The 15,097-nt window shown below is 39.2% G+C and overlaps 2 protein-coding genes across 6 annotated transcripts in view; one reads left to right on the plus strand and one right to left on the minus strand.

The window, feature by feature from the left end:
- Positions 1-40: 40 nt before the first annotated feature.
- On the plus strand, positions 41-3,557 carry LOC110380090 (uncharacterized). Its single transcript, XM_021339958.3, has 7 exons — positions 41-227; positions 496-575; positions 1,215-1,372; positions 1,733-1,804; positions 1,913-2,051; positions 2,378-2,496; positions 2,581-3,557. Exons 1-7 carry the CDS (start codon positions 175-177, stop codon positions 2,725-2,727), a joined length of 768 nt encoding a protein of 255 aa, XP_021195633.1. The 5' UTR covers positions 41-174; the 3' UTR covers positions 2,728-3,557.
- Positions 3,558-3,780: 223 nt separating this feature from the next.
- The window catches only part of LOC110380088 (monocarboxylate transporter 10), an 82,419-nt gene continuing 71,102 nt past the window's right edge, over positions 3,781-15,097 (minus strand). For all 5 annotated transcript variants that reach the window (XM_049847760.2, XM_049847763.2, XM_049847761.2 and 2 more), the window contains 9 exons: positions 12,121-12,294; positions 8,788-8,947; positions 8,197-8,504; positions 7,586-7,807; positions 6,118-6,255; positions 5,646-5,772; positions 5,378-5,484; positions 4,447-4,667; positions 3,781-4,164 (listed from right to left, as the gene is read on the minus strand). In XM_049847760.2, coding sequence (XP_049703717.2) covers positions 3,922-4,164; positions 4,447-4,667; positions 5,378-5,484; positions 5,646-5,772; positions 6,118-6,255; positions 7,586-7,807; positions 8,197-8,504; positions 8,788-8,947; positions 12,121-12,294 — 1,700 coding nt within the window. In that variant the 3' untranslated portion in view covers positions 3,781-3,921. The remainder of the gene's footprint in view (positions 4,165-4,446; positions 4,668-5,377; positions 5,485-5,645; positions 5,773-6,117; positions 6,256-7,585; positions 7,808-8,196; positions 8,505-8,787; positions 8,948-12,120; positions 12,295-15,097) is intronic.

Below are 15,097 nucleotides of genomic sequence, written 5' to 3' on the forward strand. Positions count from 1 at the left end.
AAAGAAATAATTTAAAAAGTTTGTACTGTCAAAATATCAGGTCAGCAAACATACGTCAAATTCGAAATGTCAGGCAGGCAGGTCGCTCATTGCCTTCAGTTGCCTTTGTATATTTTAGAAACGAATTTGTTGAAGTAAATATTGGCTCGTTCTAATTTGTTCTTTTAGCATAATATGTTGATATTTAAGTGTGGCTTGATCATTCTCACAGCGACATATATCGTATCGTAAGTACCATACCCTGAAATTAAGAAATAATGTTGTTTAGTTTTTTGTTGTTTTGTATTGTAATTACTCGCTCATAAAAATGCAGAATCTAATACATTTTGCTCCATAAATTATGCTTCCTAGGTAATACGTTGAAGCTACAAGTTTTGTTAATAGTATATCGTATTATAGTGGTTGTATTTGAGAAACTTAGAACATTCTTCGTTACTTTCACTTCTAAAAGGAATGTGTCGGTTTTTTTAATTTATTGTTTTCTTTATGTTTCAGTCTGTGTTTCCAAGTTTCGCAAGACACAAATTCTTTGGATACTGGCCTTGCTTTTTTGTTCATAGCCAGCGGAGCTATTGGTGAGTGAGAGGGACTTGTGTTTACTGTTATATAAAGTGTGATGAAATTGTGAACTGCCGATGTCGGTCTACAATGTGAATGTATCTTAACGCCGTACCTGAATTGCTTTACAAAAGAATGCAGTAAAGCATTTTTCAACTTGAATCTTGTTGTGAATTTTTTGATAGTACTCTAATATTGTTTTGTTGTGGTTTAAATTAATAATATTGAACTTCATTCTACAGCAGTAATATAAAAGCATGTTTTATTACTGAATGCAATTGTTAAGAGTTTCCGTACATTATTAATACATCATACCTACTAAATTTTCATAAAAATTACTTTGTCTACATGCATCATCAATTTTTCCCTTGACATTATACTTTGAATTATTGTAATATTCATTAATGTGTATTTTGTTTACAAATACAGTTAATATTAAGCAGATTATAAGTTTCTATACATTCTTTAAGTAGTCAAGGGGAAAATTGTAGGGACGGAATAACAGTCATGACATTTCATACCAATTTACTAATGGTATTATGAAATATTTAATTTTTTTTTCAATCATTTATATTTTATAGTATCATATCGTAATAAACATTTTCATATTTTTGTCATTACTAATAATTTTGTGCTAACAGTGTGTCTTTTTACAGCTGGCAAAATATTATATGACAGATACCAGCAAATACATATACTCGGCTCATTAACACCAAATCCAAATGTTACTTCATTTGCGAATAGGATAGCTTCCTTTTCAGCTTCATTCCTCTCTCTGGGCTTCCTGGTATACTTCTTCCTTTTCCTGTTTAAGGTAAGTTAATTAAAAAACAAAAACTAATATTTTACGAGCAGTTTAGGTCAGGCAGTTTGTAGATTTTATCTTCAAAAATTGATCTAAAATTCAGCATGGGAATAAAAGGGTGTCATAAAAAATATCTTAATTAAATCATTATGATGTGTATAATGATCTCACTAACTTGAACTAACATAATTAAATATACATTTCTAATAAAATATGTTAACAAAAATATCTGTAACATTCATCTTAGTTGTTATGTCGTAATGGCTGGGTTTCATCATATAAACACTTTAGTAATGACCATTTGAAATGGTCATAAGCATGAAGTAAATCTCTATACAGTTACACATAAATTATGTAATGTTTTTGCAGGTGGATAACCATTGCCTCACGGCATTGAATATTTTTATATGTGGATTTGGCACTTTATACATATGGATGCAGGTATGTGATCTAGACTTAGATAAGGATAAATATAGATAGTGGCGAAAGTGAAAACAATTCGCTATGCATCATGCGAGTTGATTTTAATAAGTCATTTGTTTTTTCCAGTGCATCCTCACGACTTATATCTCAACTCTGTTTTATGACAAAAGATTAACGGTGTTTCGACAATGCCTTGCCAATTTGAGCTTCCTAGTTTTGGTGTTGATGGCAATATTCGGCACTGTGACGTCATTTTTGCCATTAAGTAAGTACCTACACATCATTCTTACACATATTATTAGTCTCGAAAAGTTTGTAACAATAGAGGGTGTGTCTGCATCAGTCCATGAACGATAAAATTAGCGTATTCTATATTTATCAATAGAACAGCAGGCATCAATTAATCAATGACAATGAATGTTTAATGCTTCGTTGAATTTGCGGAGCATGACATTCCAGATTCTTTTATTAAGGCGGGCAAAAGTAGACTGAATTTGTGTAGTGATGTTAGTAGGCCTGAGTCATAAAATTCTTCAAAAAGTCTAGTGTTGAATAAATACGGAATTAAAAATCTTTATGTCTGCATTCCAGATGGTTCAAGCGCAATCTACTTCTGTTTCGTAGTGACTTCCCTTTGTAGCAACATATTAGCGGCAATATTTTGCGTCTTTATATTGACTTTTGAAAAAGAATATGAATATTTTTCTGAGGTAAGCTAATCATACTATTTAGTTATTGATGTAAAATTGTTTTAAATATTTCGGTATACTTAAATGCTAATTTGATATTTTCAGGGTTTACGATCGGAGCTTCTGCTCGACGATGGCAGTTCGTTAGACAATGCATCGTTGTCGGACATGGATAGCATATTTGGGGCCCAAGAATCAACTTCGAGTACAATCGTCATAAAGGGTAACATAACGTGCCCCAAGGTCTCCTGACCCGAGGCCGTGCCCGACGCGGGCACGGTACTCCAGCAATCGACTGCCGGGACTCCCTTGTCGCCTTCCTACGGCAGCTTCGGTAACACTAAAATAAGCGTCGTTAATATTAAGCAAAATAATAATAACGAAGAACGAGAACACATAGACCCTCTTGAGGACAATGACAGCGGTATGTCATCCGAGGAAACTGATGATTCTCTCAAACTAAACTTAAGCCCTAACAGTAATGATAACGTAAGTAAACATTTAAGTTCAATCGTAGAAGATAAACAAGAAGTAATAACGAAGTGCCTAACTATAGAACCTCATTGTGCTGAGCACGGGAATGAGATTCCGAGTTGTTCGACCGCTGTTAATCATGTAAGTGTTTTTATTGGAAACGATGAGGCCAGGTCTCACCAGGCGGAGCCTAAAGATCTGAATGTTGATAAAAAAGTTTCGGATTATATTGTGATAGATCTGACATGTGATGTCGACAACGTTCGTGCGTTGTCTAAAGGTAAAAAAAAGGTTGTCGGTACAAAAAAACGTAACGTTGATTGTGATTATTCAAGTATACCTAGTGTAGAATCGAGCCAAAGTTTAGTTCCTGTTGCGAACAACGAACTTGTGAATACCGAGAATCAGAAGTTGCTCAGCCTGTCTCTGTCAATACTTCTCGCTGCCTTGTTGCAAGCGATGCGCTGTTTCGCCCAGTTCTTAGAAGATATTGTGGTTCCTCAACGGTAATAAATAATTATATTGTGTTCCTTTGTATTTTTGGTGCAGTATTCATTATTGTGTAAGATTACGAAATATCAATGACATTATATTTAACTACATTGTAATTTTAGTTTTATTTGTATATTCCTGGTGCTTCCCTGATAAAGTTATGAGCTCTCATTCAGATATTTATTGCAGTAATGTAGTACTTACCTATAATTTTCTCGTCCTTATAGTAATGTATGCTCCTTCGGCCTTCCCTTATGTGATGTTGTACTTTTGTGTAAAATATGAGTTATAATGTGAAAAAATACTTACGCATAGCGAACATGAATAAATAAAACAATATTGTAATAATAATTTAATAAATTATTTTGAACAATACACAAACGCTACTTATTCACACACATCAAATAAATTAATGAGGTTATAGGTCGTACACTAACCGATTATTTCTATTTATTGTCTGAATATTATTTCACTAGCATTTCAGAGAGACGCCTCGTTGATCACTGTAATCAGTCTGTTGTTAGTGTTATGGCACTTTTTCTTCCACTTGATAGAGTTTTTGGCGTGAACCTCTGGGGAGTTTGGGCGCTCGGGGATGGTGGAGGCTTGTGGTGAAGAGTTGGCCACGACAATGGACCACCGTCGGCCACGCCGCTCGTTCAGGGTCGGTAGCTCGGCTATTAGGTTGTTTTCGTATTCACTTAACATTAAATAGTTTTCGACCTGTAAACAAGATATTAGCATTTAGTACCTTCAGAGAAACTTTAACTGTCTATTAATATGTACCTAATCACTTCCATAATTTTTGCTACCAATACCACTATAAGTAAGTAGTACCTAGGTCAATATTAAAAACGTAGATATATTTCACCAATATACAGCTGGTAGTTACAGTACCTATATTTAATTGAAGACTACATTTTTGCACTTAATGAGGGGATCATTAATAATCACTAATCACCATGCATATTTTGGAAGTAGACAGATCGAAACGGAACTCATTACCTTATTACAACTAGTGATACAATCACCCCCGCAGTCTAGGTCCTCGAGTAGATGCTCCGGTATATCTAGATCGAGGTCGAGGTCCAGGCCGCCCTCCTCGCTGATGCACGTCAGCTCCGGCGGCACGTTCGGCGGCGGAGAGCCGAGGGTGCCGGGCCGAATGCTGTCCAGCAAGAGGTCGCGGCCCGTGCGGCCTGGTGCTACGAATTCTGCTCCTAGAACTTTAAAGGTGGCTCAATTAACCCCTTGTATCTTGTGCGCAGATCCACGCGAGACACATTTGATTTTCTATTGTTCTTTAATTAGCGGCATGGGTTCAAGGCTAAAGCTGTGAAGGAAGGAAGGTGGCCAGTCGTTTGTTCCATTATGTGGTATTCCAAAGTCAAAAGTAATAATAATAATGGCGTCCACGGCCGATTTCGGCCACGGCGGCTGTTCTCATTTAAGGAGATCAGCCAGCTGCGCAGGACATATTATAGTGCACAAGCATTTGCGCAGACACAGGTGCACTCCTTATTCCTTCACTCTCATAGCCCGATGGGACGGCAATCCGACACGACCGGAAAGAGATCAGGCGCAGGACCGACATTTACGTGCTCTCCGATGCACGGGTGAATCAATCACCAACTTCCAGACTACGGGCTGCTTTGTGAAAGTTCAAGAAAACCCACAAAGCGATTTCGGCCCGACCCGGGAATCGAACCCGAGACCTCGAGAACAGCAGCCGCGCTTGCGACCACTAGACCAACGAGGCAGTCAAAAGTAGCGCAATATCGTCGAACACACAATGCTACCACAACGTGCGAATTTCGCTTCTTGTTTCCTTTGCGCGTTGGGTCCTTGTTTTAAACGTTTAGTCTTCTTTGAGAGAGTACTCAGACTTTCATACAGTCCTTGATATATCTAAAATATTTTTTGTGTAAGAAATTACCTAAGGCGGTGGCTGCGCCTGCGGCAGTGCGCGGTTCCCGTTCCCGACTTCTGCTTCGTCGAGACGGCTCGCACGTGGACTCGCAATTTGCAGTACCACCGTTTTCTCTGTAAACAACAAATTATGATATAGGTGCGATTGCAATGTTGAGTTTGTGGGTGAAAGATTTTGTCCTGGGAATTATTGTAACGTGATCTGAATCTTCCATTAAATGGGTAACGTGAGAGATGTCCTATTAGCAGTTGGAAATAAATGGAATGAAACATACTTGGTGTGTTTGTGCGCTACACTGCGCCTATGAAGATCAATACAGAAGAGAGACAGGGATCCGATGAGGGAACAAGTCGAGCTAAAGTAGTAGCCCGCTTTTCCGCCACATCCCACGTTTATATACCCTGAAAACAGAAGACAATTTTACATAAGGTCATTTTTTCGTTTGCTGCGTTTGATCATAGTTTTCTTACTGAAGTTGAATGAGAAGCTGATGGGATCCAAATTCCAGTTCATCAGAGATGAAAACTTAAGCAGGAGTTGACATTTGACTTGAGAACTTTAAATAAGTCATCTCAATATCCGTCAGTTGCACAAAGCTCCATTAAAGATAAAGCTTCATTAAATCTATTGCTGACACTTTTTATCTTGTTGATAGAGAAAGAGTCAGCAATGGATTTAAAGAATCTTTAACTTTAATGGAGCTTTGTGCAACTGACGGTATAACTGGTATTTTAATGGCATCTTACCTGACAGCGGCACCCCTATGGCGATGGGCACGGCCTGTGAGCACTGAACAAAGCCCCAAGTCCGCGCGAAGTTCCGCGATCTCACTCGCTCATACGTGTACATCTTTAGCGAATAGTGGTAGCCTCCGCAGAATATACCTGGAAAGAACAAACTGCTTATTATATTCAGTACAGTTAAGTCATCATCATCATCCTAGCGTTGTCCCGGTTGCCCTTCCGGGCCCGGGGTCCGCTTTCCTGCTTCTTCTCCTCCACTTCGCTCGGTCTTCGGCATCCCTGGTGGTTAGTCCATTGGCACGCATGTCATCCCTTACGACGTCAAGCCAGCATTTCCTGGGTCTACCCAGTCTGCCCCGGCCGGGCGGAGGCGCCATGGCTAGACATTTGTTCCCCACGTAAGTGGCCGGTTTCCGTAAAACGTGTCCGTACCAGCGTAAGCGACACTCTTGCAGTTTGTCTGCAATGTCACGGACATGAAGGCTGCCGCGGATGCGCGAGTTCCTAACGCGGTCTTTCCGCGTAACTCCACACATCCAGCGCAGCATTTTCATCTCCGTGACCCGCAGCTCCTGCTTGTGCCGCTCAAGCACAGGCCACGCTTCACTGCCATACAAAAGGACAGGCCTAATGATGGATTTATAGACCTGTCCCTTCAGCTTAACCGGCATTTTAGGGTCACAAATGACACCAGACACCTCACGCCACTTGGCCCATGCCGCCGAAATTCGTGCCCTGACGTCGCAATCGATGCCACCAGACGCGTGAAGGACAGATCCCAAGTACCTGACCTGGTCCGTCTGCTCGACCATATTACCGTCTATGCAGACGGAGGTGGGATCTGTCGAGTTGCAGGCCACGTACTCAGTCTTCCCCACATGCAGCTGCAAACCGCCGTTCTCGAGTGACTCCTTCCACATGTTAACACGTTGCACCAACCGTCCCTTGTCCGCGTCTGCCAGCGCGATGTCGTCAGCATACATGAGCAACCACGGGGGCTGCTCATGCGCATCTCGGATGCTTTCGGTCAATGAGTCCAGTATCACGCTGAACAGAAACGGGCTAAGGACGGAGCCCTGGTGTACTCCAACGGTAACAGGGAAGGGTGTAGTGTCACCAACCGCGGTCCGAACCACTGAATCGGAATCCTGGTACATGTCTCGGATAATGTCAACATAGACTTCTGGCACCCCTTTGGACCGCAGCGCCCACGGGATCATCATGCGAGGAACACAGTCGAATTCAGTACAGTTAAGTAATCAAGGTCAAGTCGAGAAATCGTAAAACACTGAAAAAGGCTCTGAAGATGATGATGATGATGTCGAGAAATTGTAAAGAAGTCGAATAATGTTCCAATACGAAGTGAGAATCTGTTTCTCTCAATTTTGAGGAGTTGGAGATGAAACCATAGGTACATTCCATGCCCCATAACGAGTTTTAAAAATTCTTTGAATACTTTTTATTTATTTACCGTAAACCCAAGCGAACATGACGTATCCTCGGTAGGATCCCTCCACAGCAGTCAGCGCCATGGTAGCTAGTCCACACACGAACACGGCCGCTTGAGTGAGGTACTGGCGAGCTATTCTGCATTCTGCTGAGTTCTGCCGCACTAGTAGCCCAAAGGCTGCACATCCGACAGCCCAGGCTAGCCCGAGGTATGCTTGCAAGAGTTCCACTGTGTCGCCTAGACCTGAAAAACATATATTTTGGGATGCTTGCTTACATTAATTTCTATGGTAAAGAATTAGATTAGATTAGATTAGATTAGATTATTCTTTATTGTACACCAAGACACAACACAGGACATCACAACATACAAAAACACAGTACAATCGGCGGTCTTATTGCTAAATAGCAATTTCTTCCAGACAACCTTTGGATGGAGTTTATCTGTAGAATTACCTAGAAGAGAGTCAATGAAGTCTGAAAATCTGTGCCTGATATTTAAAGCATGTGGCTCGTGGAAGAACCATTTTTATTTAGCTTGGATAACGGCGCACCCGATCTTAAATGCATTCCATTTTGCAGTTTGATAAACACAATGAATTAATGAGGTCGGTCGTCTAGGTAAAAGCATACCTTCTTCTTCAGCATGATAGGCCAAATAGAATATGGGCGTGTTGATTCCAAACGCCGATATCCCAGTTGACATGAGCAAGATTCGAACTGTCTTTGACTTCAGCGTGGAGAAGTCGAAGAATGGTTGCCGGTCATCGGTTTTATTCCTGTCTTTCATCTTCCGTTTAATCTTGTTCTGGTTTTTAAGGTGCAATATCGCTCTTCTTTGTGGGTGATATAGAGATGCAGATCGGTAAAAGGTGCCCAGTATGAATGTTGCGAATACTACTCCTGTCACAGCCTGCAGTCCTAGTCGCCAGCCGATCGCTCTGAAACATTGTAACAATGAAATGAATACAATGTCTTTTAAAGTCTTAACTACTCAATGCACCTACTAAATGAAAAGTTCCTATAATATGCGGAATGATACTTTACCCATAATACAAAAAACATAATTGACTTTGAATAGTGCATTCAAGAAATGAAATCGTATCTAATTATTACAAATTCAAATATGCATGAGATCGACGTTCAGTGTTACAATCAGTTTCCACGTTCTGTCCAGATAGGAAGTGGAACATTTTAGGTCTTCGCGGAACTGCCAATATTTACCTTATGGCACCTTTGATGAACGTGGACATGACGGCAATGCCCAGTCCGCTTCCGCTGACGATAAATATCTCGACGAGCTCCCGTCTCCGTTTGAAGTATTGCGCCACCATCAGCGTTGAGCAGTCTCTTGTCAGGCCCACGCCCACACCTACCACCGTCCCTGAGGAATACGAATGCAGAACTTAAGTTTATCTCTTAAAAGCTCTTCTTATCTGGTCAAATATAACCCACGTAAACATCAATTGAAATATAAAAACGTATTCTTAAACACATCTAGACAAGACAAAACAGACATTTATGTTGGTTAGTTACTTTATAAATAAGCATTTTTTTCTCATTTTTTCCTAAAGCTACATAAATATCGCGTAGGTTCGTAGTAGGCAGTCAACAAAGATTAATGACTTCAAGTACCCAAAATAGATTATTCGCAAAAAATAAGGGCTGAAAATCAATATCTAACTGCGTCAATGTTATCTATTTCAGGCATACTGATAATATAATCTGCAGTCACACGACTGAATAATACCTAATGTTTTCTTTGCTACGCGCCTACGAGAGCCTACGACATTTGTGCCTACGTTTTTTTTATTCTAATTATAATATTCATTTATTTAAATTGTTTCAATGTAACATTGCACTGGGGATGTCCATGAATCGTCTCGTTCAGGATATCACCGTTTGTTGGAACTCACAAGGGGAGCAGTAATATGACATGTGATAAATCACCTTTTTGTCCTCACATTACGGGACTACCACTTGCTTCAATTTATTTCAACTGGGTTTTATTTTTTGGGCCTTCATTTTTTTTCCTTTTTGGGTCACATTGATTTTAATTGCATATAAATTAGGTATCACTTAACGGATATCGTCCATAAAACTCAAAAATGTTTAAGTATGCATTTACACGTGCCTTGTATCTACAAGCAACCTAAAATGATTTTACAGCATACCAGCATGGTACGTTACGATATTACCTAACGCATTAGTCCACATAGCTAATGGTACAAAAATCTATTTTCAGCAGTGTCCTGCCATTACTGAAACTAATGGGAGACAGACAGATGTTACACGCAGAATTAAATACTACTAATGGAAACAACAAAACAAAAGAAAATCGCTTAAAAACGACACGACTAAAATGTGAGAACTACCTACAATAGACGACTTAGTAGTGTTTCGAAACTGTTCAATAGCATTAGACATAGCAATCATGTTTATTCAGCAAGCAGTCTGATAAAGCTGCATCAGATTGCGGTCTCCAGACGATGTCGTCTATTTTCTTTCATGAAACGGTTTTACTAGATCCCTTCTAGGTATTGAATATAGACCGATAAATCTCATTTATTTGTGCCACTGCCATTTCTAATAAATAATAATGATAGCCTTTTGAAATATCGGCACTTTAACGTATTAATTTCTGGTCGTGATTTATGTTAAAAAAAATATAGAGAATAATATCTACATAGGACCTTTCCAGTATCTTTTAACTTTGTTTGGTTAACAATTAAATAAGAATTGAGAATCTCAATGTTTGGAATAAGTCGGGTGAAAATTACGGCCTGCGTAAATTGATGGTAATGATTTTTATAGCAGTGTTAATTTAAATACCAATTTATTGTAAAACAGCCGGAAAGATCTCATTCTCACCTACCATTTATGACTGCATACGGTTTAGGAGAAAAACCTATCAATCAATAGTGACAATCTAATCAATTCTCCCGAATGAAAATACGTTCAGTTAGCAAATAATTCGCATGAAACCTCAGCTTTACCCCGTTTCTAGTCACGTCCAGAACCGCAATATCAGTTGCGTTTTAATGTTATTGTGTGTGTTACACTCAGTGTGGAGCGCTATCGTTATTCCGACATTCATTGCTCGTTGCATCTGCAGTGGCCTCTCCGATGCCAATCGAAAGTCGCTTTATATTGTGGAGCACAACAATATCAGTATTTTAACCATGTAACAGTGTGATATCATCACTGTAATAGGTCCTTTAGCTGTCGTTAGCTGTGTGATCCCCAGTTGGGTTTTGGTATTTATGCGGTGAAGTCTGTGCCAATACGCAGTTATTATTTCCTTGTGTGCTGTGAGCATCAAACGAAATTATGTTGAAGTTGGTCGTTTCGTGATGATTTTGATTCCAGTTTCAGTTTTATTTACATTCATCGTCCAAATTTTTCCTCTCCGAAAAATCTTCTCTAATCCCGGATGGAGATTCTGCACAGCGGAACAGTTTAATATTTAAATAATGGGCATTTAGTACTTGATTAAAATTTTTAAAGGGGTTGCATTAGTTGAGCTTTGTAGCAAGCACCAAGTATCCAGGCACTTGACTGTAACGGGGCGGTAGCTTCCCAATTTAAATGCTAATGGCGCGTTCTGCCGGGCGCCGACGCGTTATCCTTGAAGATAGAACTAGCTTAGTGTGTGCAATGTGAGCACGCAGTGCAGTTTGCTTTAATATTATAATATTTCCTATGAAACTCTTTAGCTTGCAAAGACGCGACGTCATTCGCTAGAACCTCCTACGTACCTACCTACATACCTATCCCAAATATACTTTCAATTCTATAAAGCACGCCACGCAGATCCGATTTGTGGCTTGTTCAGTAAAAGCCCGCCAGCCAAACCGTAAAAGCAGATTCGTTTCTTGAATTATTTCTTAGGATTATTTACTGCATTGAAAATTCAACTTCAAATTCTCAGAATTGAGATATAAATAATTCAGTCCTATTCAACCGTTTGATAAAAATAGAGTTGTTATATTTTCAATTCTGCCAACGCAGACATTATTTGATAAATCGTGTAATAAATAACTTAGGTACTTCGGAAAATATTCAGGGTTCTATATCTGTCGGTACAGGTATGTATTTGTTTTATTTACACTGTTGCCCAATTAGCGGATACCTTTGAAGTTCACTAAACGGGTTTCGGATATGAATCTGATGAAATAAATTGAGTTGTCAGAAGTGCGGGTTGCGGTTTCAGGTGCATTTACGTTCCAATTATTTTATTCTGTGTTAATGCAAGTTACGCGCACGTCCTGGACTGAATTCCGCCCGACATTTAAGTATTATTAGGCTCATCCTCAATATAATTCTCCTGCATTACCTACGGTTCACCAGCCGTAAAAAGATTTCTGTTACCAAATAGCGCCTTCAATACAGATTGCATATCTAAGAAAATACTTAAAAGGGTTTGCTAGTATCGATTTTGAGTTCAAGTTTTGCGAACAGTTCTACTTGAATGCAGACTTAAGAAGAAGTGCTGCAGCACATCTGGCTTGATTCCAATCCTAGGAAGTACTTTATCTTACATATGAGAACACTTACCATAACTGAAGAAGAGCTGGTGGAACTGCGTGGCGAACGAGGTAAAGAGGCAGCCGAGGGCCGCGACCAGGCCTCCCACGACGGCCGTGACTCGCGTGGACTTGCGCACGCACAGTGCCACCGTCACCGGTGACAGCGCGAGCGCAACCCCCGCTGACAGCGCACCTAGGCATCCTGGAAAAAAACAAAAAGGAACTTTAGAATGTAGATGGTAGATGGTTTATCATTCTTGGTGTTTGATCTTTATTTATTCCAAAACAATATGCCCAGAAATCCAAAATCTCATATATTTTCTTTTGGACGCTAAGCCGTAAATCAAATTTGTATACGTATCCAAGATTTTCTCTTCAAACACAATAGTCCAACTTCAGTGCTTTAGCCGTCTACGCCACGTTTTTGCTTACCAAGTAGCGGACGAGTACAAAAAGCTCGTGATGTTTATTGTTATCCGACGTCGTAAAGATTCGCGTGCAGGCATTCCGTCTGCCTTGTAGGGACGCGTGGCTCCTACAGGGCTGCCTCAAACTACATGAGATTTATGACAAAAATATGTATGAACGCACCTTTATATGTGTTAACCAGCAGTTTAAATAATTTGACATAATGTTACTGTCGTACATCTGCTTTATGCATGAAGTACTCTCCCAACAAATGTTTTTGGAACTCATGAATTATCCATTTTGTGATTTATTGCCGAGTTAAAAGTATTGTCTCGTTGCTTTCCTTGAAACGTAAGGTGCTGCATATAAAAGTGTCAGTGAGGCAAAATTTTTGGCATTAGGCCCATTCTGTGTCCATTAGGGTGTCTGATGCAATACCGAGAATTGTAACAACAATCAAACCACGTAAACTTTTCCGGGTTCGGACATATGCCGTGCTTGTCCATGTAGATACCAGACCATGTAGACCTACCAGAGAAGCAGGGCCCGATTCTCCTAATTTTACTTAAGCAACATACGATTCACATTCGACTGCGATCCAATCCCGACTCGATTACGATTGAAGCGTATGTGGCATACCGCTATTTTTTCTTTGAAATAATCGTTTTTATCCTTTTCTGTCACTCATAATGAATCATTTTGTCTGCAAATCATTTACGATTGCAATATGATTGTAGAGCAAACTACCGTATAGACCAAAATCACCAAAATAGCAGACCAATCGCAAACCAATCGAATGTCGTTGGAATACGATTGGTCTTATATTAGTAGCAGAATGCCCGATACCTATGGTTAAAACTGCTATTGCGATCATATTGCGATTCGATTTTTATTCAATTTTGACATTATTAATTTAGGAGAATCGGGCCCCAGGTGAAGTGTCTAACTGTTATCTAGTGTAAAAACATAAGATTTAAACTACATTACAAATTGCTAATATTCATAATCCCTCAGGCTCCAATCAATAATTTGGTTTTGCTTTTCATTACTGTCTTCGAGAGTCAGTTCGTACGATCCTCTTGTGGGATTATGAAATTCGTGACATCCCTAACAGGGCTTCGACAATGTTCACTTTATATGAGGGCTGACACGTTAGTTAAATGGAAATGATTGACATAAAAGGCCTTTTATTATTTAAATAGTCCATTAAGCTGAATGATTATCGCCCCGAGAGATATTCATTATCAGACGTATCAGCCATCTGTTATATTTTCATGAATAGTGAGAAATCAGCAAAAATATTATGATATAAAGAATGGAATGTAACAAAAATGTATAATATTCGAAGATTTCAAAACAATGGTATAATAAAGTAAAACAATGCACTCATGTCTTTGTCAGCGCTTTCATCTGACAAGAGTTAGGGTGTGATTTCAATGAATAAGTAAATTTTATGCAATTCAATTTCTGATGTACTTATAGCAGTCGACTGTAAGAAGAACTTCGTCTAACTTTGTGCTCTAGGGTCTACCATTACGAAATTTTCTATCAAGTTCCGATATTGCTACGTTTTGCTCTGATTTTTATTGAGTAACATTTTCTGATGAATTTTTGTGATTGCGATTGATTCAACGTTGCTTTGGAATTATGTTTGTTGTTCCACATATCCAACAGTTTGCGAAATTAACAACCCTTGTTGCGTTTGTGTCTGTTATTATGTTGCTGCAAAACTTTTGAGTCTTCCAGTGTCCTGAATTTCAGTTTGGGTTTGTTTTTCATTTAACTTACTTTGCAGTCAGTTTTATTTGTTTAAAATCTTGCAAGTAAGACGACTTGATTCTGTTATTACGAAAGCTTTAATTTTGTTCACATGTATAGCCTTGCGAAGGATTCTAGGAGAATGGTGATGTGCGTTTAAATTTTTCCCCGACAATGATAACTGAGTTCAATATTACCACATTTTCTTTGAAGACCCTTTCTGATTTACTCTAACTGAGGGATTTCAACAATAAATGAAAACTTAGTGCTGCATAGAGAAGACGGATTGTCTCCCAACTTCAAAACTACGCAATTCTATCAGGCGTTCTGTGGACAGAAACCTTTAAGTGCTATTTGTAAAATAATACAAGCGTTGAGTATACAGTTGCGGATTCATGCGGGCTCCGTCTTATGTCTAACAAATATTTCTATTGAAAAACTTTACGGACGGGCATTTGTGGAGTTCGTCGACATGGACAGGGAGCGTCACATCGGCCACACATCTGACAAATAGATCTACTAGACGTTGTTTAGCTGAGATGTTGCTACAGATTGATGAGAAATCGTGTTTTTCGTCTGTCGCTTTTGCTTTCAATTTTTTTTTGTGTGAGCAGGGACTCGAAATTTGACTTTTAAGGGCTATTTAGTAAATGTAAAGGTAGGTAATATGAATGAGATGAATATAAAAAAATCGTTATGAGAAAATGGAAGAAGAAATTGAATGGTTGGTTGGAGAAATGTCCAAAAGTAAGCAGTAAAAGTCTCCAAACATCCCAAAGTTCCCCTAGATATTTATGTAATGTTTCCTAGCTTTTTCTAAAGGGTTTTGTTAAAAATGA

Source organism: Helicoverpa armigera, chromosome 7, assembly GCF_030705265.1.
Source record: "Helicoverpa armigera isolate CAAS_96S chromosome 7, ASM3070526v1, whole genome shotgun sequence".
In the NCBI taxonomy this organism is placed as follows: Eukaryota; Metazoa; Arthropoda; class Insecta; order Lepidoptera; family Noctuidae; genus Helicoverpa; species Helicoverpa armigera.

Bases quoted from the DNA above. Each gene is read 5' to 3' on its own strand.
- LOC110380090 (XM_021339958.3), top strand. From the start codon at position 175: ATGTTGATATTTAAGTGTGGCTTGATCATTCTCACAGCGACATATATC. The intron at 228-495 runs GTAAGTACCATA...TTTATGTTTCAG, and splicing joins ACAGCGACATATATCGTATC to TCTGTGTTTCCAAGTTTCGC. The intron at 1,805-1,912 runs GTATGTGATCTA...TGTTTTTTCCAG, and splicing joins CTTTATACATATGGATGCAG to TGCATCCTCACGACTTATAT.